Source organism: Athene cunicularia, assembly GCF_003259725.1.
Source record: "Athene cunicularia isolate RWA chromosome 7 unlocalized genomic scaffold, athCun1 chr7_part1, whole genome shotgun sequence".
In the NCBI taxonomy this organism is placed as follows: domain Eukaryota; kingdom Metazoa; phylum Chordata; class Aves; order Strigiformes; family Strigidae; genus Athene; species Athene cunicularia.
In genome coordinates, this window is record NW_020799107.1 from 26017959 (window position 1) to 26043882 (window position 25924).

At 37.0% G+C, this 25924-nt stretch overlaps 1 protein-coding gene across 2 annotated transcripts; it reads left to right on the forward strand.

The window, feature by feature from the left end:
* Positions 1-2985: 2985 nt before the first annotated feature.
* On the forward strand, positions 2986-20964 carry SEC22A (SEC22 homolog A, vesicle trafficking protein). 2 transcript variants are annotated; one of them, XM_026852913.1, is made up of 7 exons: positions 2986-3219; positions 5413-5613; positions 7467-7630; positions 8873-9067; positions 13621-13739; positions 16462-16527; positions 19873-20964. In XM_026852913.1, the coding sequence occupies exons 2-7, from the start codon at positions 5432-5434 to the stop codon at positions 20071-20073; spliced, it is 927 nt and encodes a 308-aa protein (XP_026708714.1). In that variant the 5' UTR covers positions 2986-3219; positions 5413-5431; the 3' UTR covers positions 20074-20964. The 2 variants fall into 2 exon arrangements, with proteins under 2 accessions (XP_026708714.1, XP_026708715.1); XM_026852914.1 differs by lacking the exon at positions 2986-3219 and adding an exon at positions 3332-3499 and having other exon boundaries at positions 5412-5613.
* The last annotated feature ends 4960 nt before the right edge of the window (positions 20965-25924 follow it).

The window sequence follows — 25924 nt, forward strand, 5'->3', positions numbered from 1 at the left end:
GCGAGCGCGGGGCGCAGCGGGCAGGGGCAGGAGGCCGCCGGTGGCAGCTCGGGCCTCTTCGTGTCGCAGCTGAAGCCTGCTGGCGCGGGGAGCTGCCGTTCCCCTGGGCCCCTGTGTAGGCGTCAACGGTTTTGTGTAAAGTCCCGCAGTCTGAAGCGGTGTGAACGTGTTTAACTCGGTAACCACGTTACCTCTCCCCGCACTGGCTGCCGTTGAAATAGTGCAAGTGACCGTGTGAAAGCTGACACGTACGTGGGTGGTAGATGGAAGGGTCGCGTCTCCAAGCTTTGGGATGCAGCTTGTTCTGTTCCCTTACTTTTTTAGAATCTTTATTCTGTTTCCAATGTCTGTTTTTCCTCAGCTTTATGGGAAGGATTATATGGGCTAGTGTTTAGGTTTATTTCCTTGTCTGATCATACCTGATGATGTCAAAGTGGCTTTATTTGTTGTGTTCTTCTGTAGTGCTTTAGTTTGTAGTACAGATTTCTGAAGTATGCATGCTGCAGAGTGGGAAAATTAAGACTCCTGCCTGCATAATGCAGCTGTCATAGCCCCCAATAAATTGTCCGGCACTATTATTTACACTTGAAGTAAGCACAGAAATTGTATCTGCATTCTGCATCAAGCAGGTGTGCAGCTTGCAACTGCTTCCCAGTTTTATATTTTATGGAAGGTTATCATGAGAGGCAGACATCCTGGCAAGAAACACCTTGATTAAGTTGGTGCTGAAGGACAGCGGGTTCAGGAGGGTAGGCATGCCATTACACTAGATCTGCTTAGAATCTGTTTTTGTGAAGCTGGACTGTTTTTAAATAATTGAAGCATCCTGAACAAACTATGTTCATGGGTCACTTTCAAACACCTGTAAAAAAAAAAAAAAAAGAGATGATGTCAGATAGATGTAAAACAAACTGTTATATCAGGAGTTGGATACAAAAGACTGGAACATTTACCACTTTCTGGGACTTTTCTAGATGCTGCCTCAGGATCAATCATCAGCATAACACAAAATAGAATGATAATTGAATATGTCTTTAAAAAAAAAAAAAGTACAGTAGAACAGGCTCTGGTTTCCATCAGCTGAGATTTCCTGCCCATGGGAGGAAACGAAACGAAACTAAAGCCACGTGTGATAATTCCAATTTGTGAAAGCACTAGAGGTTGTCGTATGTTGGATAAATTGGACAGCTTTAGGGAGCACAGAGCAACAGAGGAATAACCATTTCAGCTGACTCATCTGTCTGTGGCCAGCTTTCTCCATGTTCCTCTATTCAGTGAGTTCTCCCAGCCCTCATTTGCAGGGAGGGCTGTGTAGTGTTGGTGTAAGGGGAGATCGATAGACATGGGCCAGAAGCAGATGTAAGAATAGCACAAGCGTGGAGTGATGCTTCTGTGGTGTACTCTTCCTGTTGGTGATCGTTTGGGGCACAGAATCTCCCTGAGCAAAGGGTAGTGGTTTGGTTTTAATAGCCCTTTAGTTTTTCTGTGAACTTTTCCAGTTGCCTCTTGAATTCACATAACACTTTAGCATCAACAGCATCCTGTGACAAGCAGTTCCACTGGCTAACTGCATGTTTTGTGAAGAACCGTCTACGGTACCCATGAGCCTAACACCTGCTGCTTGGATTTGATACTCCTCAGTTCTGTCATAAATGAGATAGCAAACCCAATCCCTGTTCATTTTTTTTGAACCTGTAATGGATTTATAGACCATTTGTAGTGGAAGTGTAGTCTTTTGTCATCTTCAGGTGTTTGATGGATGTAGAATTTTTGGAGGAAAACCTATGAAATTTGTAATGGTGTGGTGAATTACTTTCTGCAGTTTCAAATAGATGTTTAAAAAAGATATTTAAAGATAGTTATAAAAACACTACTGTATCCTCAGTGTTCTTTCTTCAATCTCTACCTGTATAAGTCTGTATCAAATTTACTGCTTGGCTCCTTCTGTAGAGCCTTATTGTTTTGAGAGCTGAGTAAAGTAGCTCTTTCATTTTGAAGATTTAGTAAACTTTTTTCTATATTAATACATTTTCAAGTAAGGCTGAATGTTCTGTTACAGTATGTGTATTGCACATCTCTTTACATATGTGTGATCTTGCAACCAAAGTGGTTTTCTTTTATTAGCTTCATTTTTTTGGATAGCTTTCTGATTCCACTGTTAGAAAGTTGAGGAGAAAATATGTGTTTTCACTGGGTGGGTTTTTAAGATGATTGTAACAAAACCTGGCTGACTGGTGATCTTAGGATTGTTCATCTAAACACAATTTTTTTTGTGTGATTTTGTAGTACATTAAGAGAATTGGCAGGTGTTAATGGAGATTTATTTTTTGTTAGAGAGCTTAATTTCTCTAAATATAAGTAGGAGTCTTGAAAGTAACTGGTTTTGTTCTAGATTTATGCAAATATTTATTGACATATAGAATAGACATAAAAATTGAAAGAATACATCTAAAGGGGTCTTCATTCTTTGCTTTGCTGTCCATGCATACGTGCTGTTGTTAGTGGTATTTATATTCCTTGTCCTTAGTTGTAGGAGTAAAGCAACTATTGCTAGATTGAATATTGAAAATCTTAATGTTTTGGAAACACAGCTACAACAGTAGTTGTGTTCTATTATGCTCCTGAAGTGTCCAGGTTTCTCATCAGAGGAGATTATAGATTAGGTAAATTTAGTGTATAAGGTGAATGATGGGATTTGGAGTCAAAGGTTGCATTACCCTGAGTTACACATATACTGTGCAGACAGATAACTTATTTTCCCATTTTAAATGGCTGAAGTGATGGGAGCTCATCAGTTTCACTTAAAGAGCATAGAAGAATTTTAATATTTCTATTTTTCTAGTTTTACTTGAATAGCCCTTGAGTAACCTCCCTGGGGTGTGCTTAGGCCTTTCCAATAGTCATGCCCTCACAAAAAGAGCTGAAGAATATTGTTAGCCAGTAAATACATTTATTAACTTTTTCTGTTTGTTCTTATCTCATCAGATAGCTCAACATGAACTTTAACCATCGAGATCATTTAAAAAGTGAACAGAACAGTATTTTTCCTTCTGAGAGCTAGCTACAGGATTCTGAGTTCTCCTGCAGTGCTGTCCTATTCAGTACCTTTTTCTAAAGCAGGATGTGGAGCTATGTTCCTTTCTTCACATTAGGTGCTAATGAAGTTTTTTGCTTCATCAAAGGAAATGCAGATCCATGAAATTACATTTTGTGCAAGTAAGTTAATGAGAGGAATTTTAAACTTTGTTAGCAATCACATCCTTGTTCTTATGCTTATATTGATATAGCTCCCGGAAGTCCCTTTCAGGATTAAGTTCAAAGGGGTAGAGGTGGTTATTGTCAGAGAACCGTTACAGTTTAAAGCTCCTCTGCAATTCTGTAGTGATCTTGAGCTGCTGCCGTGGTTATATGGTTAGCAGCATAGTTAACAAAATGGGTGCCACGTGCGTTCCATGTGAATTGTCCTGCTGGGACCATGTGCCTGAGGTCATATAGAGGTAGGTAAAAGTTTCTAGAGCTGCAGGCTTCATTTCTAGAAAGCTTCACTCTAGCAAGCTAATCTAGAGCAAGTCCTAAAGTTGCTTTGTTTTCTGTTTTTGTGTCCAGCTGATCAAAGCACTTTGTACGGTTGGGAATTCTGTAATGAAGTGCTGAAATAACAAACGTACCTGATAAAAGTGCAGAGGTATTCAGCAGACTACAGGCGACAGTGGCTTCTGCTGCTGGTATGACTTTCATTAAAGTCTGATACGCAGTACCAGTAAAATAGAAGGGTATTAATTTGGAATTTGTTTAGCTAATGTGATGCATCTCAAAGCCGGTTGAAGTTTGCTGATGAAGCTGAATTTCTTAAATTGAAGATTATAACAGTTCAAATATTTTCATTATTATATGCCTCTTCAAGGAGTAAATACTCTTGAAAAGCCTGAATATTGATTATTATTCAGTAAGTGTCCTGATGTATATAGATACCTTTGGGTAGTGGGAAATAGGAGAGGTGACAGTTCAGGAAAAAATAGCTATTTCCTCTCTTTTATGAAGAGGCAGTGCTATTTCGGGAAAATCTGGATTCCTAACTTTTCAGAATACAGTCCTGTAGTTTGTAAGTCTTGTAAAGCACCCCTAAGGTCATAGTTTGAAAGGTGCTGTAAACATGTCAGTATTGCACATGAAAGCATATTTCAGCTGTATTCAGAAATCTGTTTTCTTTTGCAGTTTGTGACTGTATGGAACTTGAGTAGCATCATCTGAGGGAGGCAAAAATCTATTTTTTTCATAATCTTTTACGTGATAGGTGTAGTATATGGTAGGAGGCTACAGAGCAGTGTTAAGAGTTGAGGAAGTGTTTGCTTTTGGCTTCGTATAAATTCTAGCAGTTCGCCCACTTGTAAGAGGACAAATTTGTGCACTGATACTTAGCAGATAGGTAATCCTTTTAATGCTTGTCTTGCTAAACTTTTGAATGTTTTAATTTAACGTAAGGTTTGAAGAACTTGAAGGTTTTAAAAATGTGTCTCAGTCTTGAAAGACTGTCTGCAGGCTATGTGTTTATACGTTAAATGCCTGCTATAAATTTTCTCCTTCTGATTAAGAAATGTTTAAGTACACAACTTCTTTTTTAAGTGACTATATTCCACAAAGCTTTAATTGTTACGCTTTGAAAATTAAATATTGTAAAGACATGTAGGCTTTGCAAGCATCATTTCAACCTGTTCAGTCTTTGTTTAATACTGATAGACACATTTTGCAGATTTAAAGAAAATGGAGACCCAGATAAAAGAAAAGACATTTCATGCTTAAGAAATTCCATTGTGAGTTGGGAGAGCTGGATTACATTCCTTGCTGTCCTGATCCTTGATTTCCTATTTGATAGTACATAAGTTGTATAAGTCTTTTTGTCAGGGTACTTAAGCATGTACTCAGCAGCACAGTTTCATGAAAGCACATTAATATTATTGCTTGATCAAGACCTGGATCACTTTTCCACCTGCATACCTTTACAGTACATGTTTTTCCTCTCCAGCTGTTCTTGTTTGTTTAGACTATAATCGTTGTCTCACTAAACAAGGAGACTTACAGCTTGAAGGTGCAAGTGCTACAGCAGTACTAAGGCTAAATAATAGTGCTTCAGTCTCCACAGGTATCTCTAGGTGAGGATTTATGGCAGTTCAAATAAAAATATTTGAAAACGTGACATTGCTGTCAGATGTGCTGCTGCTTTCTGGTTCGCATAGACTCATAGGTCCTATGCAGCAAGGACTCCAATCTGAGTTATAGTTGAAAATCCTACCTGTGCCCCATTTTAAGCCTGAGCTCAGCATACAGCTTGTGAAGTTTGATTATTTACAGCTGACTCTGTTGTTTTTGCTTTTACCTTAATTCTGATTCCTTCTGATTTGTGTTTTGTTGTAGGTTGTTAACTCTGTTGGCAATGTCAATGATTTTATCTGCCTCTGTGGTTCGTGTGAGAGATGGACTCCCACTGTCTGCATCTACTGATTATGACCAGAGCACGGGAATGCAAGAATGTAGAAAATATTTTAAAATACTCTCAAAGAAACTTTCTCAGCTTCCTGATAGATGTACTCTGAAAACTGGGCAGTATAATATAAAGTAAGACTTTTCTTTTATATATCTGTGACGTCCTGGATTATGTCTGTCTGTAAATTAAAAAGTTAGCAGTTCACATTAGAAATGATTAATCAAACTAAGATTAATTCTTGGCAGTATTTACGTATCAGAAATTTAAAATTGAGAAATTGTAGAAAGATTTGACGTGTATTCAAACTTCGATGACAGTTCTAGTTTGAAATAGACAGTATTTTTGTATATATTAATGTTCTTGACCTACTAGAAATATTTATTTAAATTTTGAAGTGGATTCTTACATGAAAATCACCAGAGTTGTTCTTTGTCATGCTAATTCAACTAATATTAATTTGTTTTATCTTTCTAGCCTACACAAATTTTTAAAAGTACCCAAATACTTTTATAACCCAGTATTCCTGAAAAAATGTGGTTAGGATGTTATGGAATTAGGCCCTTTTATTGTACCTTCAGGATTTCTGTTGACTTCAGGGAAAACGTGCCCTAAAACCCAAGCATAATTCAGTAGTTACTTCATATTGCACACAGGAGGTGAGGGAGTGGGAAGGGTGGGAATGATTTTTCTACCATGAGGAAAGTGTTAAGTAGCCTTGAAGGGAGCCTACCTATCCTACTGCTCCATCCAGTGCTTTCAGAACAATTCTTTCTCTTTTCATGCTTTTGTTTTTTTACTTTTTAAATAAGTATGCCTAAATTTTTGAGGTAGTCAGTTTGGTAGTGTACCTGCATGACAACACTGATTAAATAATAATTCAGAAGATGTTCTTTTTCCTCTGTTTGCAGTGTGAAATTTGGATTATAGCAAAATAATTATTTGAATCTATTGTTTACTCAGAATTTTGCTTTATATGTGACCCTTCCCCTTAGTATTGCTAGCTAGGTGCACCTGTGTGTATTGGTAATTCAGTTGCACTTTAGCTGAGCTAAATTCTGATTCTAATTTAGATATGCTGTTTTAAATGAGGTGAGTAATTTCATCCTAACCCCTACCAAACATGTAAAAGTGATGGTGGTGCAAAGTATACCACTGGAATGATCCTAGAAAGCACTCAGCCTTTGCTCACTCTCATCGGTATGTGCAAATTTCCAGCATTTCTCGGGATTGGGCCAGCATGGACTAAATTTTTCTAGTAAATTTTTTTTTTTTAAACCTCAGTTATAGTTGATTTGTAAACTGATCAGCTTAAAAGAAACTGTTAAGAATGAAACGTAAGGCTTAGTCAGGACGTTTTTTTAATTACACTTGTCTTTGATTACTCTTAATAGTGTAAATTGTCCATCAGATGTTGAAAAAATTTGTACGTGTAATGGAAACATAAACTCTGTTTAATGAATTGCTTAAATGCAATAGGAATATGTATATCGAAAACTGTCCCTTTCTTCATTTCACATTTGCCATCTCTGGTGATCCTTGGAACTGTCTTTGGAGGATGATGAATCCCATATTCTGTGGAACTGCTCTCCCTCCCCCAATTTGAAGTTAAATTCTTGCATTTTGGGGATGCATCGGATCACATATTCTGCATTTGAGATGAATGAAAAGCTATTATGGGACAAAACTTCTGTATCCCAGAAGTTTTATGTTATCTTCTGTTCTTGTATATGTGTGTATATATGTGTACATACACATGTAAGACAGCTTCTCATATGATTATACAGTGTGGTGTTAAAGTAAAACGTTGCCTAAAAGTAAATTGTTTTTCTTCAGAATACTGTTGGACTTTTCAGTAAACATTAATTCCTTTGCTACCCCAGAGCAGGTTTTGCTTTTCTGATTATAGAATATGAGATAAGACTAGCAAACCAGCAAATTATGTGGATTTAAATTTGAAATTTTGAATTTGTTGTCTCAATTATAGCTTTATAAGTTCTCTGGGAGTAAGCTATATGATGTTGTGCACTGAAAATTATCCCAGTGTCTTGGCTTTCTGCTTCCTGGATGAGCTTCAGAAAGAGTTCATCACTACCTACAACATGATGAAGACAAATACTGCTGTCAGACCCTACTGTTTTATAGAGTTTGGTAAGGAACTGACTTTTTTTTGGTTCTCACACTAAGACAAATGAGTATTTAAACATATGTGCAATTTAATGCACACAAACTAGAAAATGTCCAAGGCAGTTTATAGCTGTATTTCAGGTGGATTTAGAATCTAATTTAACTCCCCTTAGAGTCAATAAAGAAATACTTCTGTGCGCATTAAAATAGGCTGCTAGAGTTCTACCCAAACTTGTTTATAATCTTTCTGTTCATTCCAGTAGGTTTTGGTTTAAGCCTTGTGTGACTGAGTCTGGAGTTCATCTCCTAGTTAATAATACCAAGAGTTGTTTGACTTCATACCTGTTGAAATACTTAACCTATAAAGGCACTGAGCTTCAGAAGTTTCTCAAGTAAAAGACTGCTATTTCATGTTTGCTCTTAGTTCTGCTGTAATTTTTACACAGTACATGAAGGGGAGAGATGTTTATTTGTCCTGTGATGTAGTGAAGCGTTTATCCTCTGCCATGCAAGCTCCAAATACAGCTAACCTTCTATATACTAGATAACAGCTGTTATGGATTCTGTTAATAACTGTCACTTTAATACTGAGTTATTTTAAATATTCTTATAAAATCACTAAAGCAAAAAGAACTGCAGTTTTAGAAATACAGGGGAAGATATTCCATTTGGTTAATTCCTGTCTATTAATTCAGTCAGGCAATTTGTAACAATTTCTATGTAACATTGTTGTCTTTCTTATGAGGATTTCTGTGAACACTCCTCTTTTTTTCTTTCCTCAATACCTTCTTTGTTCTAATAGTTGTTAAGTTAGAGTGTCTTTATAATATGGTATTAATTTTCTCTGCCTGAATATTTTACAAGCATGTTTCATACTCAGGTAAGTTTCTACTTGAATGCAGGAGTTAGTTTTTTCATAGGGATATTTACTAAAGTAATGGAAAAGCTAGAGTAAGTGCAGTAAATCCACTGTATTAGCAATGCATTCAGTCTCATGCAGTGAAAAGTCATTAGTTTATTCACAGTTATTAAATAATTTGATTTCTAGAGCTTAATTTTTTTTTACGGCAGAATTAAATAGCCAATGATGTATTAGTCACAAAACAGAAATAGTATTAAAAATCCAAGATAAAGACAAGCATTTCACACAACATATTTCAGTTTTTGAAGTGTGAAGTATGTAGTACATAAAGCTGCGTGGTCTTGGATTATTTGATTTAACAAAAGTCCATAAGGATATACCTCTTCATTTTAAATTTTACACAGATAATTTCATTCAGAGGACCAAACAGAGATATAACAACACACGTTCTTTGTCAACAAAGATGAATCTTGCTGACATGCAGACAGAAATCAAACTGAGACCACCTTACCAAATTTCCGTGTCAGAACTTGGTTCAGCTAATGGGTTCGCACATTTATCTGTGTCCGAATATAAGGGTACTGGTAAGATATCTGCAGGTAAGTTTCAAACTTTTGTATCCTTAAATGAGACAGATGCAGGGTAGTAGAATTAATTTTTGATATTGATTTCGTTAAAAAGCCCTTTTTCACTCTGATATTCTTAAAGTGTAAAGCTACCATGATCTTGTATGTATTTTGGTGCTGCTTGAAGTGCCTGTCTCCGCAAGGCACTCAGAGAAATAGGTCTTTTCAATGGACTGCTTTATTGAAGGAAAAAAATGCATTAAAAGAAGTAAATGAAGATTACTTACAAGATGATCTTTCTTTTTCTGACCTTTTAAGAATTATGAATTTTTTTATTATTTATGCCCTGTAAGGCCCAGTGATGACACAAGCGAAGAGCATAGTGTCAGGGGTTAGAGCAGCTGGAGGGAGACGTGTCACTTTAGGAAACATCTGTGATGGTGAAAAATCCAAAGAGTTGTGCTGGCTAAAAGATGTACTCTCTAAAATAAGTACGTTGTGTATGATGTTAATAATAGCAATTTTGTATATACTTGCCACAATCATTTAAGTAATCATTAACTTTTTAAACTTTATTTTATGTAGGAGGTAGATAAGGAATTGTGTGGTTGAACTGGGTTAAAGATTTGTGCTATTAAGAGAATGCTCTGAATCAGTTTGAGGTCCTTTAGATGTTTCCTAGCAGGACAGAAAACTTAAAACTTGACAAGTCCTTGCACTGATATGCAGACTCCACATGTGGCACTGACATAATCTGATTTCAGTGAAGCTGAATTTAAATCTGATTTATAATCTGATTTAAAGTGAAACAAAATAATAGAATAAAAGGTAATGTTGATTTTTAATTAGTTAATGTCTTCCCCTTTTTTTCCAAAAGTAGCTCTGTGTTATAAGGCTAGTTATCCTGGACAGACATACACTGATGCCATTCACTTTACAGTGTCAGGGTGAAAATTGCAATTGTAAATCTAAACACTTCCTACAGTTTTGTAATATAAGAGATCAGCTTAATTTTGTGCAGTTTACATATATATATATATATATTAATAGGTTAATACACTGGCAAAGAGATCCTAATTACTTTGCTTACTTGTAGGGATTCCTCTAGAAGATTGAAAACTACTTTCTACTGAAGATGAAAACCAAACAAAATTGCTAGGGTAACCTGTTTGTACTGCTGGGGCCCTGATCCTGAGAATATTAGGTGCTATGAGACAGTGTAGAAATAGCTTAAAATCTCTGTATTTGCAATGTAACAGTCAAGGAAAATTGTGAAAATGTTTAAATTATTTAGAAGGGTGGAATCTTTTAAGCAGAACTTACATACTTGGATGTTTTTAAAGGTATGTAATGCTGTGATAACCATTCTTTTGCCACTTTTGATGCTTACATCATCGTTGCCTCTTCATGTTCAAGTGTAATCCTGGCTTTTGGAAAAGGGTGACAGAAATGGCAGCTGGTTAATTCTGAATATTGTCTAGATTCAAACTTGCTGCAGTGGGACAAGAAAAAAACAATAAGCATGAGAGAATTTGGCTTGTGTCAAAATTGGCTGTATTTTCAAAGTTGTCTGTGAAAGATAAGGTTTTTATCACTTTTCTGAGTAAAAGTGTTGGAAGATCGTACAGACCTAAATTAATATGCAGAAAGACCATTCCCTTTTTACTATAAAGTAAAATTAAACAATAATTGGCAGATGAATTTTTTTCACCTACCCCTCCGCAACTTGTCTCAAAGGCAGTTCTGTTGTCCTTTTTTCTTTCCATGTCGACTTTCTTCTGTTTTTTTCCCTGTTTCAGTTACTTTTAACTTTCTTCTTCCTCTGAATTCCATAGATGTCTCTGTTCAGTTATTCACTTCCTTCCTTGAATTGCTGTAGAAGCTCACCATCAAAGGGCTGTACATTATGAAAGGTTTGCACTTTGCTCCTTCTTCAGCTCTTCAGATTTAGATGCTATTGAATAACTGTCTTTTTTAGCAAGTCTGCTAATAGTTTTGTAATTCTTTACGTTCATTGCTTCTCTCCACCCTTGAAAAGAACTTCAGATGTTTGCTACCCACTCAGTTGGCTAGACTTTAGAGTTTCTCCTTTGCTCTGAGGACAAATTCTCACAAAAAGATACGGTTTGTCTAGTGTAGTTTCCTGAATATGCTGTCCTGTTAAAAAATACGACTTGCTATAACTGAATTAACTATGTTAAATCAAGTTGGATAGCACGCAGATGTAGGAAGTTAGGTAGACACAAATCTTCTGTTACACAAACCAGCAGAATTTGATGCTTATGCTGATGAAGCATTGGCTGTTCCTTGGTTATGCTTGTAACTGGGTATGTATCCAAGGTCTAGTGTCTAGGCCTCTTATATTGTTGAAGTAATTGAAATAGCAGCCCTTTTCCTTTAGCAAAAGTTGTGCTGTGTACTGAGGAATAGTGGTAATTAATAATGTGTGAAGCATAAAGTGTGCCAATTATGGATGTAATTTTGCTTCAAAGGTGAATGTAGGTGTTGACAGCCATTAGAAATAGGGTGACAGCATGCTGATGTGTGATGTTTTAGGTTAGGATAAATTTACTGGTTTCTGAGCTTTTTTTCAATGATGGAACAGCTGTCAAATCAAAGTTTAACTTTTTGTCTGATGGTGTATTTATTTTTGAGTGCTTATAAGTAGTGCAATTTCTCACATTGTGTAAATTTCCTAAATTTTTATTTAAATGTCAACATTTTCTATCAGAATTCGTGCTTTATTTGATCCTTGACTTGTGTTAGAGAGTTTTTGATATGGCAGTTACAATTTTTCTGAGATTTATGGATGCATTGACTCAAGGTTAACTGTCCTTTACCCTGCCTTTTCTGATACTCCTCCATTCTTCTGGATTTGCCTTTATTTTTTTCTGTATTTAGATGATGCTTGTTCCTTTGATTGTAACACTAAAATTTATTAAGCCCTGGAGAGCTTAATGACATGAGTAGCGGTATGCAATGTCCTTTAAAGTTTTTGGATTTGTTTTCGTATTTTAATAAGAGAGACAAGTTAGTATTTTTATGATCCTTCCATAGACTGTCTTGATTTAGCTGACAAGACTCGGATAACCTTGGGGGGAAAAGTAAGGAGGTGTTTTAAACACTGTTTTAACACATGATATTTTAAAGTTACCTTGATACATGGGGAAAAATAGATTGGATGGAGAGCTGTACAGGGAGAGCAGTGAACTAATTTTATCTGCCAGTTGAAATGCAATTACTTTTGGCTAAAAAGTCATGTACACCTTCAGCTTTTTGCCACTTTCTAGATAAGATGGTTTTAAAAAAAACCCCAAAACAAAACAGTCATGAGTCACTGAAAAAGAATGGTTTGGTATGCAAATAGTGTATCTAACCTTAACTGAATGATTGCTGGTAGTATTCCTTTAATATGCCCTACAGTTAGAAAAGCAATAAGCTCTGGAAGTTAAACATGGGTTGTGCTTTTGTTTAAAAAAACCCCAACAGATTATACTATTAAATTCAGCACAAATGAGTTAACTAATTTTGTGTTTTAATTTTAAGTTATCACACACTCATAATTAGACAGCCCTGTCTGCTTATCAGTGTGAAATAGCTTTTGTCATTCTTTCTTTAGGTTCTCTAGCTTCATAAACTGTTTGGAAAGCTTTTTTCCTGGATCTGTGCAATGCAAACAACCAGGATTGACACCCCTCTCTCTATTAATGTTACAGTTCATTAACCTCATTGTTCGCATCTTTACAGTTCATTGATTTGAACAGAATGATTTAAGTATGGCTCAGTAGTCCTATTGTTTTCTCTGTGTTGCCTAGACTGTTAAGAGTTTTGCATTGTTTTTTCGTATTTGCTTTCTGTTACTAATTATGGAAAGGGACAGTAATGAGGAACATACACAACTGTTATGTACTTGTGACCCTGGATAAGCCCGAAAGAGTGGGTGTGTATGGAAAGAAAGCGTGTTTTAATTTTAACGTGTTTTGTAAGAGACTTCTAAGCGCTATATGGAAGGTCTGTATAAGGTTGTAATATAGGTATTAGCTTAGTTTCAGAACTGTCTTTTTATTTGTGTCTTTGGTAGTACTCACTGTCTGTATTTTTTAAGGTAGGGAACGGTAATAGCTTTGCCTTATAGTGTTCAGTTCAGCAAACAGCTAAATCGGTCTCTATAGCTCTGCTAATGCGTTAGTGTTAAAGAAAGTGGAGGTTGTGAGAGGAGCTCTTAAGTACGTTACTTATTAGCTAGCTAGTAATTGTAGACAAATTTCACTAGCAAGTACATCATTTGCCATTGATTTCCTGGCATGTCTGAGCAGCTTTCGGTACTGTACTGAATAAACTGAATGTATTGAGTTAAAGACTAAATATAATAAGACAATTATATATGTGAATTTAAGTATACTTTTTGTTAAACCTTGTGTTGAAGTACTTAAAATGCTTCTTCTTTTTAGAAAAAAAAGTGGACGTTTTGTGGTTTGTTTCAGTGATGTTTTCTTGAGCTAGAAGCCACTGAAAAATGAGATTACTATTTTATATTGTGTTTGTTTTTTTTTTTTTTTTTTTTTTTTTTCTGATCTGCTTTGCAGCTCCTCATCAGCGTCTGGAACCTGTGACTCTGCCAGGGATTGTCTCATTTGTGCTTAGTCTCTTATGTGGGGCTTTGAATTTAATTCGTGGCTTTCATGCCATAGAAAGTCTTCTCCAGGTATTGTACATGTTAATGAATTTAAGAGTTATGCATCATAGCAATCATAATATCACCTTAGAAGGTTTTTGCCTTATGAACTAAGTCTTGCCAGTTTTATTTTCAGAAATATTGTTTGTGAGGTCAGGCCTTTGTTTATGAAACCTATATTGTTTGTGATCTGTGCATCCTTCTTGAGTGTGATGCATCATTCATTGAGGCTGTGAGTTTCAAAAGCAGTAGGAGGTGGGTGGCCGACTCCTTCCCTAGGTACCTTGGTAGCAGTGAGCATGTGAACATAATGTTCTGTTTTCTAAATTTATGCCAGGATATGAGACATTTAATTTTAATAGATGTTATTTAAAAACACTTGAGAGAAATGATTAACAGCTCTGAAAATCTGGCCAATTTTTTGCAGAGGTCCACAGAGCAGGGATCTTTAGGTTTTCTAAAATTGTTTTTTTGAAACCTTTTTTAGTTTTTGTTTGTTTATTTTTTGTAAATCTTAAGTACAATGCTTATTTCTCTTTGTGTGCTGAAAGGATCAATTTCTGGGAAACTGTCAAGTGATTTATTCTAACCCTCTCCCTGAAACCAGCAATACCCTCTCACCAACAACCTCCCCAACAAACATCTGTTTATGCGAACTGTCTGCTTTGACCCTCCCTATGGCTTTTCAATTTCTTTCTGTTCTATTTTTTTGTGCTAGTTGTGTTCTCATTGCTACAATAAAAATAATAGTGGTTAATGATTTCAGGCAATTCAAGTAAATATGCTAGTGCTTGCCAGCATGCACAGAAGGTTTGTCTGTGTTACCACAAAAAAAAAGACTTAACATTAAATGGCTCTACTGTTGTGGTGATGGAGGTAGAAACTAAAAGTCCTGTGGAAGTTTTCTGAAAGAAAATGGGAATCCTCCTGCTTGGCTAATAGATAATCTTTTTATTCAAACTTTGGGTATTTGGACTTTATAACTGCAGTGTTTTTGATACCTAATGGCTTTTTCAGGGAAGTAAGGTAAAGGTGATAACCTGTATTCCAGTTGTCTTACATAATTACTGAAATATGTGAAGATTTAATAAAGCAGTAATGTTTGAGGTTACCTTTCTTCAACTGTTTTTTTTAAAAAGGTTCGCCAATATTAGAGTAACCTATTTTAAGTGATGGTAGGGCAGCCAATTAATTTTATTGTATATGTTACTGCATTGTTATTCCATTGCTATTGAGATAATAGCTGGCAGTACAGATAGAAGATATTTTGTAATTTCTGACAATGAAGCACAGTAAAAATCCAGTGAAATGTCTCTTTATTTACTGTATCATGAAAAAATCCACAAAGTTTAGGGAGAAATAATCCAAAACATGATTAATGGAACTTCTTCTGATAAGCCATTCAAAAGCTGCTCTCTGAATTAGTGTTTCCTTTATAGTCAGTGTTTTTATTTGTTTTTTAGCAAAACTTGATACAGTCTGTAGCTATATTCCAGCAAACGTGCAGTGGCACTGAGACAAAGATTTACATAGGTTTAGGAGTATATAGCATTGTGTAGGTAAGTTTTATATGCAGACATACAAACTTTTTCCTAGTCAACACTGTAGATGGAAATATTTCACACCGAACATACTCTGGGCAGAACCAAGTTGTAGTTCTGAATGGGCCACCTTCTCCTCAGAATGATACTCACTTTCAAGGAAGAATATCTACATGACTACCCATTGTTTTCCTGGGAAAGTTTTTCATTGTTGCAGATGTTTGTTTGAAATGCAGTTATAATAATCACTGAGCATGTAAATTTATTCTGCTCAGCTCTACGGAATCTGTAACAACTTGTTTGAATAAGTTAGAAACTTTTTTTACTTTGTTTTTTAAACACATAGTAGAAAGATCTATCACTTAAAGTAAAATTTCCTATTTTTTCCTCCAAGGGAATTTAATTTTCTAATAATCTCTCTCTGATAAATTCATGTGCTTTTATTTGTTCCCGCTGCAGTGGAGGCAAAGCTGCCTGTGTTACTCTGTGTAGGATTTTACCACACTCTAGTGGCCAGTTTGTGTCTTTCCTTTTATGTCGTTTCCATTTTGTGAAGCTGGAGGAAGGCAGAATTCTGCAAAGTTGATATTAAATGTAGTTGTTTAGCCTTGAATTTTAAAAGGCATGTAGAGAAGGTAAGTATCCAGTGTTAGAGCTGAACTTCCTTTAAGGTTTGAGCCTCTCTAGCCTAGTAGAAAGCGATAGGACAAGAGGGAGTGGCCTCAAGTTGCGCCAGGGAAAGTTCAGACTAGATATTAGGAAGCATTTCTTTACAGGACGGGTTGTTGGGTGTTGGAATGGGCTGCCCAGGGAGGTGGTGGAGTCCCCATCCCTGGAGGTGTTCAAGAGTAGGGTCGATTTGGAGCTTAAGGATACGCTGTAGGTGGGAACTGTGCTAGGAGAACGGTTGGACTAGATGATCTCCAGGGTCCCTTCCAACCTAGATGATTCTGTGATTCTGTGAAAATCTCATCATTGGTTGTCTGTTGTGAATAAATGTTCCAGTCGGGTTCCAGATCACAGTGGGTTTTTTTCAGACATACAAGTGAGCAATGATTAGTGCTAACTCTTTTGGTTTAGTGTAGTATAGGAATTATTATAAATCTCTGTGAGACTATTTTAACATACAATAATTAATAACTTTTATACTGTAAATATCTGGTATTTCACTGAAACACTGTAATACATGGCTTTTTGTTTTATTTTCACAGAATGAAGGTGAAGATTTCAGTTACGTTATTGCATTTTTTCTTGGAACAGCAGCCTGTTTGTACCAGGTGTGTGCCTCTATTTGCATAATTCACTAGAGTTTAGAAACATTACCCAGTCATGCATAAATGTCATCGTGTTTTCTTAAATGTCAGAGATACTTGAACAGGCTGTTCATAAAAATAATTTCTGCTCTGTTTTATTTCATTAATCATAAACTGTCATACGATAGATTGATACAAAGATCTTCTGTTTGCTGGCATTTTTCTCCAGTTAGTGGATTAGGAGAATTGGTGTACTTTTATGTCTGAAGCTTACAATTTATCTCTGAAGTCACAAGCAGTGGAGGGTTATATGATTTCCTTGAAGTAGTAGTTTCATAGTTCAAGTAAACTTAACCATCAGAACAAATGCCTTAATGCTTCTTTCCTTTGGGAAGATTTGAAGTAAATACAGTAATATCTAGGCACTACACCCAAGAATTTTCCTCACTTTGTACATTATGTACATCTCCTTTCTTTATAAAGCTTTCAGCCACTTTATGTTTTGCTTCTCCTATCAGATATTTCATATTGCATGTCATGTCTGTAGGTTTTCTATTTCTGCATCTGAATTTGACTTTCCTGTATAATTTGTAGCAAGGTATTCTGGTGCCCATTGGCATTTGTCATTCAGTGATGCTGCTTTTAGTTTTGCAATGAGTATAGTGTCTGTTCTGCTCAATTGCTGTTATTATAGTTCTTTTGATTTTTAATCTCTTGCACTTGTGCAGTATGCACTACTCATTTCTGTGTGCCAATGTTTAGTACAGTATCAGACCATGAAATAAAATAATGTCTCAGGATTTTGCTTTTATATCAGCTTTTCTATCAGTCAGCCTTTTGTCCAGGTTACCCGTAATCTCCGTTCTCTATAATTTATCTCTAGCAAAATTCTTCACTTGTCGACTTTTCATCACTTTTTGCTTTGCACAATTCTTCAGATTGGTCTTAATACTCCATGTCAACGATCTGTTCCATATCAGATAAGGTGGAGCTCCTCCATTCTTTCCTGTGTGAAAAATACACATTCTTCCCTCCTCTCCCAAATTAGAAACTTTATTCTTTAGAAAGTATTCATGCCTTTGCATGAGACATAAGGACATATGTCCTTACCCCACTGTCTGGCTTGAATAGAGAAGTTTTAAAGAAAGAATCGATGCAGCTTGGAATGGCTTTTTCTTAATATTCAAACTATGTCTGTTGAGACTCTTGCTCTGGCACCCTCTGCTGTTGATCAAGAGAAACATAGCAATGTTTCTGGTTTCCAAGAAAATATTTGTAACTTAGGTGTGAAGGCAAAAAATGGGACTTGCATGGAATATGAAGTTTTAGGCTTGCTGACATGTCTATTGTTCCTCCATGGTTTCTAGTTTCTTCTGAAGAAGAAAATGTACAAAAGTAATAACTGTCTCAATTGTACCCAAAGGGCAAAGCATCAGGAGCTCACCCTTTAGTCATTTCTTAACATTTATTAAAAAAAAAAAAGTCAAAATCTTCTCTGAAGTAGCACAGAGGAGCCTTCTGCATAAAAGCGTGCTCAGTAATTGCCATGCTAACACTTCCCTTTAATAGAAGAAAAAAAACCCTTGGGAATTTCATAACAGCACTTGTTATAGTAAGGTGTTAAAACCACAGTGTTTTGGCCTTTTGACTGGTGTTTTGTTTTGTAAGTGGCAAATCTTCTAGCATCTTAAACCTAGACTAATGAAAAGATAAGCCTCAATTAATTTAAAATGGATCTTCGGTAAAATTCAGTCATTCAACATCATGTTGCAGTGACATTTTTTAACTTTTATAGTATTTGTGGGTTTTAAACCTTTCATATTTATTAATCATTTTGGTGAAGCATATCCTGATTCTTTATTTTAATCTTAGAATCAGTTACACCTCTTCAAATGTCGTCGGCGACAACGCTAGGAATTACCTGAATTCTTATTGCTGAGATACTAAGTACCAACTCATTGCTCTTTTAGATATGATTTGTAAAACTGTCAGCACAAGTAGGTTGCATTTGCTCCGCTCAGAATGGCCAGGCAGGTTCAGAGGAATTCCATCTAGATTATGAAACACATGTATTACTTATCTCTAGTTTTACTTTGCTTTGGAAAAAGGATTTACTAATCTTACTGATGCTGTCAGTACTTACATCTCTGAAGATATGTAGATATCCAGAAATTACAAGTAGTTTTGTTAATCTCAGCCACACTTACAGTGGAAAAGCATGCTTTGTACGAAAGTAGTTGGGTTTTGAATAGAATAAAAAGTAACCTCTATAAATTGCATTGTTCAGCTGCAAATGTACAATGCTTTGGCCCTTTTTTGAGGAGTATGAAAAATGAAAAAATTTAAGTAGAGTTTCTCTGACTGATAAAACATGGCAAATGTCCAAGAAGAACAGAAATGACACTTAGATAATCTGATGATGGATGCTGTTAAAAAATTTGTGTGAGCATGGTTATATATCCACTGGGAACAGATTTGGAATACAAAGCTCGCTCAAATTATGTTGTTATCTACCTAGAACAGCAAAAACTTTCTTCAGCAGACAGACATGTCTAGAATCCAGAGAGGGTGCAAACAGGTTTTTTTTGTAGAAGTCAAGGAATTAGTTTGAACAATAGCAGAAGTAAAAGTAACGTCTATGTAAAAGCTATGCTCTTTTAGAGATGTAAACTGAGGTGAGACTTGAACAAATTACTGGTTGCCTGTAGGAAGAAGGCAGAGCAGGGAACTATGGGCAGTCCTGACATTCTGTGTTACACCACAGCATGCAGAAACTGACCCTTAAAACATAGTAGAATTGTTGTATGTTTCTCTCCAAATGTGATCCATCTTGTGCCAGCTGATGAAGGGCAGTGGGTGTTAGTGGACCCCTCCACATCTCCCAGTTAATCCTCTTGTGTTAATGCTAGCAGGATACTGGGCTGGTATCTGGGGGACTGCCTTCTGCTGAGTGTTCCTGGCTGCAGAGTCCTCATATTTTCCCTGTCCTTCCCATTGCTTTGCCTGAAGAAGATTGAACACTGGCTCTTGTTCTTCTCCATTGCTTGGGTGGAACAGCGTGTATTTTGACCAGAGATTGACAGGAACATCCACTTTCCTTTGTCATGGACCACTCATGATTGCAGGTTGTAATCAATTATTATGAGAGAATTGTTCTCAGAGAGGGTTTAATGGAATTAAATTGTAACCTTGTATTGATATCGGGTACTTTTCACCCTTCCATGACTGCTAAATTAATACTGTTCTTACATGTTTGATTTAGACTTTTACTTGGTTTGGGTTTGTAATTTCTCCATGACCAGGTAGTGTTTCATCAGTGGAAGTTATTTTCCATGCAGTAATCTGATTTCTTTTTTTATTTCCTGACAGTGTTACCTGTTTGTATACTACACGGGCTGGAGGAATGCCAAATCCTTCCTGACTTTTGGGTTAATTTGCCTGTGTAACATGTATCTGTATGAACTGCGCAACCTGTGGCAGCTCTTCTTTCATGTGACTGTGGGAGCATTTTCTACGTTGCAGATTCGACTGCGACAACCACAGGGAAAGTCCCCTGATTATAATGTCTGACAAGTCCTGGAACATTTAGAGGCAGTCTTGTTCCAACAGTTACTCACTCTCAGGAATGTAAAGCTGTTCTCCAAAAGAAGAAGCTGTCTGGATTGGGCTCTTTTTTTTTTTTTTTTTTTTTTTTTAAATAAAGCAGTGTAAGATGCCTGTGGACATTTTTTACTCGATGGTTAAACTTTTTTTTTATAGGAGGACATAAAAGAATGTGGGACTAGAGGAGCAAAATGGATCATATCGATGCAGTGAAATGTGTGTAGGGACACCAAGTTTGGGGAGCTTGGTGGCATAAAACTATGTTAATGGAAGGAATGTATAAAGTATGTGTTCTGCATATCAGGCAAGCTCTTCACTTCCAAAATCAGTTTTGCCTTTGTGAGGCAGTAGAGGATAGGCTAAATAAATAATAATGCTATTGCGTATTAGCAAACTACATTTGGAATATGTAAGATACTAAATTTTGGAATATTTTGTTTCACATTGACATATATGTGAACTTTTTAAAATTAAAATGTAACCTGGAAATTCTGTTTCTGGGGATTAGCTTTATGGCACCTGTGGCCCTCTGTCTAGTGCTAGAAATACTTTCACACATTATTTCATCTATGGTTTCCTTTTAATTATCATTTGAAAGTGATTTATATGGACAGCATTTCTTTTTAATAATAATTTAAAAAGTTCTGCCGCTTAACCCAGAATTTTTTCACGCTTCCTATGTTTGAACTCTGGAAAGGTTGAAAGGAAATGGATTGATGAGTAAATGGAGTGACTTGTACTTGTTGGACTGTTGGGGTTTTTTTATATACTTTTAGAAATAAATGAATAATTAGTTCAAACCTGAGATAAACAACTGATGACAGGAAAATAATAAATCAGTCTGATTAGCTTAAACAAGAAAAGCCCGGGAATTTTGTCTATTCTTCTGGCTTTATGGGTTGGCTGTTTTTGTGCTGGAATAGAACCTCCTTGATCTAGACGTGTTTGAGAGAACCATTGTGTACTCCTGAAGTTGGTGAATCAACTAGCAAATCCCATACACTTAGAAAATAGATTAGCAACCATATAGTACCACCCTCAGTTATACTGGGTTTTTTTTACAATGGTGTGACAGTGATTTATGATGCTTCATAATGTACAGATAGATTTTTATGTGTGACGTGGAATAATGTAAGGGTTCACTGAAATGCTGGGGAAAAAAAAAAGGTAAAAAGCAAGCTTTAATGACAGGGAGGTTGCCATGCTGCTTGTGTTGTTGGATTTGGGAATTGGCAGCTTTGTGCTATAAAGTGTTGCTCCAGGCAGATTCCTTTGGGCATTTCATATTGAGATGTCATGTGTTTCAGTAAGTTATTTAGTGTCAGATTATGACCAAGAAGAAAAGAGCTAGGTATTTTCTTTTAAATAGGTGGTATTAGCCAAGAAAATTATGCACAATACAACCAAGAAGAGTTAGAGAATGAAATTGTAATCCAAAGTGAACAGGAGCAATATGTATTATGTTCTCCATAATGTGTGTCTCAGACAGATGTCTGAGATCAAGACTTTGAAAATACCTTGGTGTGCAGCCTGAAAGATTGGTGTTGGAGGTGATGTGCTTTGCAGTTAATTCTCTTCTGTCCCTACTTTAAGACAGAGTAGAAGGCAGCATTCATAAACATGGTCTGCTTTTGTTTTGGGAACCCAGAAGATGGGGAAAAGATGAAGAGGAGGACTGGATTGAAGCATACAAGAATTTTAGGAAATGTTTACACCACGAATGTTTTAAAAATCCAGCAAAACAGCAAGCAGCCTTTGTTCAGCACTGAGAAGTTTGCTTGTATTAGCATTCAGTGCACTTGTCTGAACTCTGGACACAAAGGTCAAAAGCAGTCCTTTACCATTTGAAGTCAATGATTGAAAAATACAGTTATTCATGTTTTAAGTATAAACCCAGGTTTTATCTTGCTTATAAAGTCTAAAAGAGTCTTTATACCTATCTTTTCACTTCACCTTCATTGTTAGGCAGGGAAGCTATTATGAATGCCTGAAGTACTGCTTATTAACTCAGGCTGTTGTGCACATGAAGAATTTTCTGTTGTATCATTTCTTCAGTTTATATGTTGGCAGAGAACCTTGTTTTCTCTGAAACACCTTCCCTTTCTGCTGTTTCTAAAGATGCACTTCTAAGGAATTAAAACTTCCTTTGGCATAGCATCTGGAGCTGTTATTCCATTCAAGTTATGCTGGCGTTAAACTAATTGCTGATTCGCAGGTATAATGAACAAATGCAACTGTCAGTGTAATAGAAGACAGTTGGGGGTTTGTTTGCTTGTTTTTATTGTACTGATAACAATCCTGTTTCACAATGAAAAGTTAATGAGGATTACTGTTCTTCATTACCTGATATTACTACATGCTAAAAATATGGCTTTTGAACATATTACTTTAGTTTGATATTAATATTAGGACTTGCTGAAATTTTGTGTGAGATGAGAAATAAGATACACCAGGCCAAGTTGGAGGTGAAAATTTACCTAAAATGCCTCAGATTTCCCATTTGCTTATCCAAACTCAGCATTCAGAGAAAATAGTAGGTGCTTCCCTGCTGATTTTACCAGATATTTGAATTATTAGACTTATAAAGATGTATATACAAAAGATGACTACTCTTTTCAACAACATGTGTTATTTTAGTTTGAATTGTGCAAGGCTGTTCATAGTTGCTTGATTTTTCTGTGGGATTTAATAGAAGCAGAGCCCACTTCATGCTGTATTTATAATGTAAGCCTTCTCTGAGGTTGGAATAAGTCCATCTGACACCCACAATACCATATTTTTCTTTGAAGAAGGTGTCACTGTTTACATTCAGTTTCAAGAAGGGATGGCCAAAACTTTGACTGACTTCCATAAAGTATGTATAATCTTGTTGGAGGTTTGATTACTTCAGAGCCCCCTGTTTGTGCTCCTAGAGATTTAATCACATTCTTCCTTGCATATTTTTTCTTAGTATCTGAGGTTTTTCATAGTGGTCTGCTCTCTTGTAGGTCAATATCTGCACCAATAGCTGAGGATAAGAAATTGTCTCATTCATGAATTGTCAGATTTTGCTAGCAAATAGCTTCAGACCCTGGAAAATGTGTGGATCCCTTCTCCTTCCATGCTGCTTCATGGAAGACCGACTCACATGTGTGTAAGACACATAAGAATATACTGGGGGGGGGCGGGGGGAGAGATGTAGAAAAGAATGCGCTTTCTACAAGGGAGTGTCGGTATGTGTTACTTGGATTGATTTTTAGTTATATCAAAGCTAGCAGAGAACTAGATGAGGATGGAAAATGGTTTCCTTTGCAGACATTGTGGTTACTTAACATTCACTGTGGATTCTTTAATATATTGATAGTCTATCAATGGACCGAGGAACATCTGTTTAGGGCTGTTACCTTTCAACATCTTGCCTTTCATTTCCTATTTCTACTGCAAGTACTGTGGTATGATTGTTTTTTGCTTTCATGGTTTGTATTGAGAAGCCCATTAACAGTTGCAAACACTAAACACATGCTATTTTGAATCAGCTTTTTGTCAGAATAAATAGCTTTCTAGATACTTGTTACAGCTTGCAAAAATCCATGCTTTCCGAATGTTGTTATTGTAAAGGTGTGTATTACAGGAGGGTTTTTTCCCCAGATTGAAGGTAATTGATGAGAAGGGTAGCAGTGCGGGAGCTGCTTCAGTGGCAGTTGCAGCCCTGTGTTGATGAGAGTCCAGCAGATCTTCCAACAGGAGTCTGAGGAACCCTGGAGCATCTGGCTGTGTGTGCAGTTCAGTCACATCTGGTCAGATATTCCAGGCACCATTTATTTAGTAAGGCCAAATGGTTTCAGTGTCTGTACCAGCTTCTTTACTTAACAAAGTTGTGATTCATCAGTTTTATTGGTCATATTGTTTTCTCATGAACTTTACAGAGCACTTTTGTCAATTGGTATACCCCATTTGCTATCCTGACTTTATAGAGCTATCCAAAAGTTGTTTAGACCTCTTAGAGTATTTATGGAGGGTTTTTTTTCTTGGGTGACCTTTTTTTTCTTCCTTGGAGGCAAAGGTTCTGTAGGCAGATAGGTGACAAGTACGTGTTGAGAAGGTTTAATATAGGCTTAGCAGGGCTGCATAGGCTCTATACAGTACCTGGCTCTGGAGCTCAGCTTGCACTAGGAACATGTGAGTGACACAGTAGGATTAACCTACTAAGCTGTACACTGAGCAGAGCTTAAAAACATGCCCTAGTTGTCAAGCTCCTTGCAAAGCTTGAAAGCAAATGAGAACATGCTCCATCTCTTGTGCTGAAGCTGCTGTGGCAATGCCATGAGAAGGGAGGGCAGGAGAGGATGTGATCAGCTGGAGCTGAGGGTTTGAGCACTCATCTAGTTGAGGGGTGCCAGGGTGGTGATGGGGATTGATGATGGCACAAACAGCCTGGGATGATTAATTTTTCCTTAGCTCTAAGTTGCATTTGATAGTTTGTGTATAATCAGTTACTTTGGAAGGAGTGGCTGCCTTTAGGTAGTGACGTGCTCTCCCCTCCTGCTGTGATGGATGGGGGTTTGTGTCTCTTTGAGCCTGATCCTGTGGGACTGCTCAGCAGTGCTGGTACCAGCACCTGCCTAAGGCTACACAAGTCTGTTTCCAGTAGATGGCAATAGTTATTTGCATCTGGAATTTGCTTAAAGAAAAGATTTCTGAGGCCAGCTGCTCACAGGGGAAGTGCACTGTCTCTAGCTGTTCTGTGAGGCTTTTAATTCAAATGGCATCTGTGCTGTGCTGCACCAGCATATTGCCTCTGAGCTTGTCAATGCTGGGCTCTTGCTGTGCCACTGCAATACCCACCCACCCACTGCCTGCTTACCTGCTCTGCTCCACACCGGCTTTCACCCGGAGCCACGGGGTTGGCACCAACAGCGCCGCTTCCTCGCCAGCACTACAGGCGAAGTGCCAGGGCAGAGCAGAACAGGTGGGGACTTGGGAGGTGCTCACAGATAGAAATTAAAAAATATAACCTTGCTTTTTACAGCAAGCTACCTGGCTGCCAAATGGCAGGAAAATTTTGCTGCTGCCATCTCCCAGCCCACCTGAAATTAAATGTTCTCAGTCCTGCCCCCTCCTCCTGCCTGGATGCCTCTGGATCCTTCAATTGAAAAACCTGGGACAGAGAGGGTCAAGAGAATGGAAATTGAGTTTTTCTGCTTAAAACAGCTGAGCTGTCCTTTTTCAGGCTTCATCCCAAGCTTTCTCTCCCCACCAGCCTCTGAACTTCAAACTAGAAGTGATGGTGCCCTGAGGAGCAGTCTGGAAGGCTAACAATGAAAATAAGGCCAGATGTTGGTGTCCATGTATGTTGTGTAATGCACAGACAGCAAGGCCAGGGATATTGGCAGTGCAGGACACACGTGTAAGAATTTGGGTGCATCCCAAATGTATGATTTTATTATGTGCAGGCAGAGCCTTGATGTAGCCAGCTTTGTGTTGTGGAGAAGTGGCTAAATGCCTTAAAATTCATCAAAATGCTTTCTGGATGGGAAAAAGATTTATTTGGGGAAAATAGTTCAGCCAGTCATTGTGTACAGCAATTTAAATGAGAGGGCAGAGCACTGGAAGCTACTGGCTTCCCTCCCCTGGGGAATACTCTTTTCCAGATAGTTTAAAAAATTGCTTGTATCAGATAACGTCCTAAATTACTGTTTGTACGATCATGTAGGAGAACATATAAAGTATTAAATACTCTTCACCATCTTTCTTAAAGGCTGATACTTTAAGTACTTCATGGCTTTTTGTTAACGCAGCTGTGTTCTCAGTACACTTATAAAATCCCTCCTAACAAATA

Coding starts and splice junctions, on each gene's coding strand:
- SEC22A (XM_026852913.1), top strand. CDS start 5,432: ATGTCAATGATTTTATCTGCCTCTGTGGTTCGTGTGAGAGATGGACTC. Junction 7,631..8,872: donor CTACTGTTTTATAGAGTTTG/GTAAGGAACTGA, acceptor AATTTTACACAG/ATAATTTCATTCAGAGGACC. Junction 13,740..16,461: donor CCATAGAAAGTCTTCTCCAG/GTATTGTACATG, acceptor TTATTTTCACAG/AATGAAGGTGAAGATTTCAG.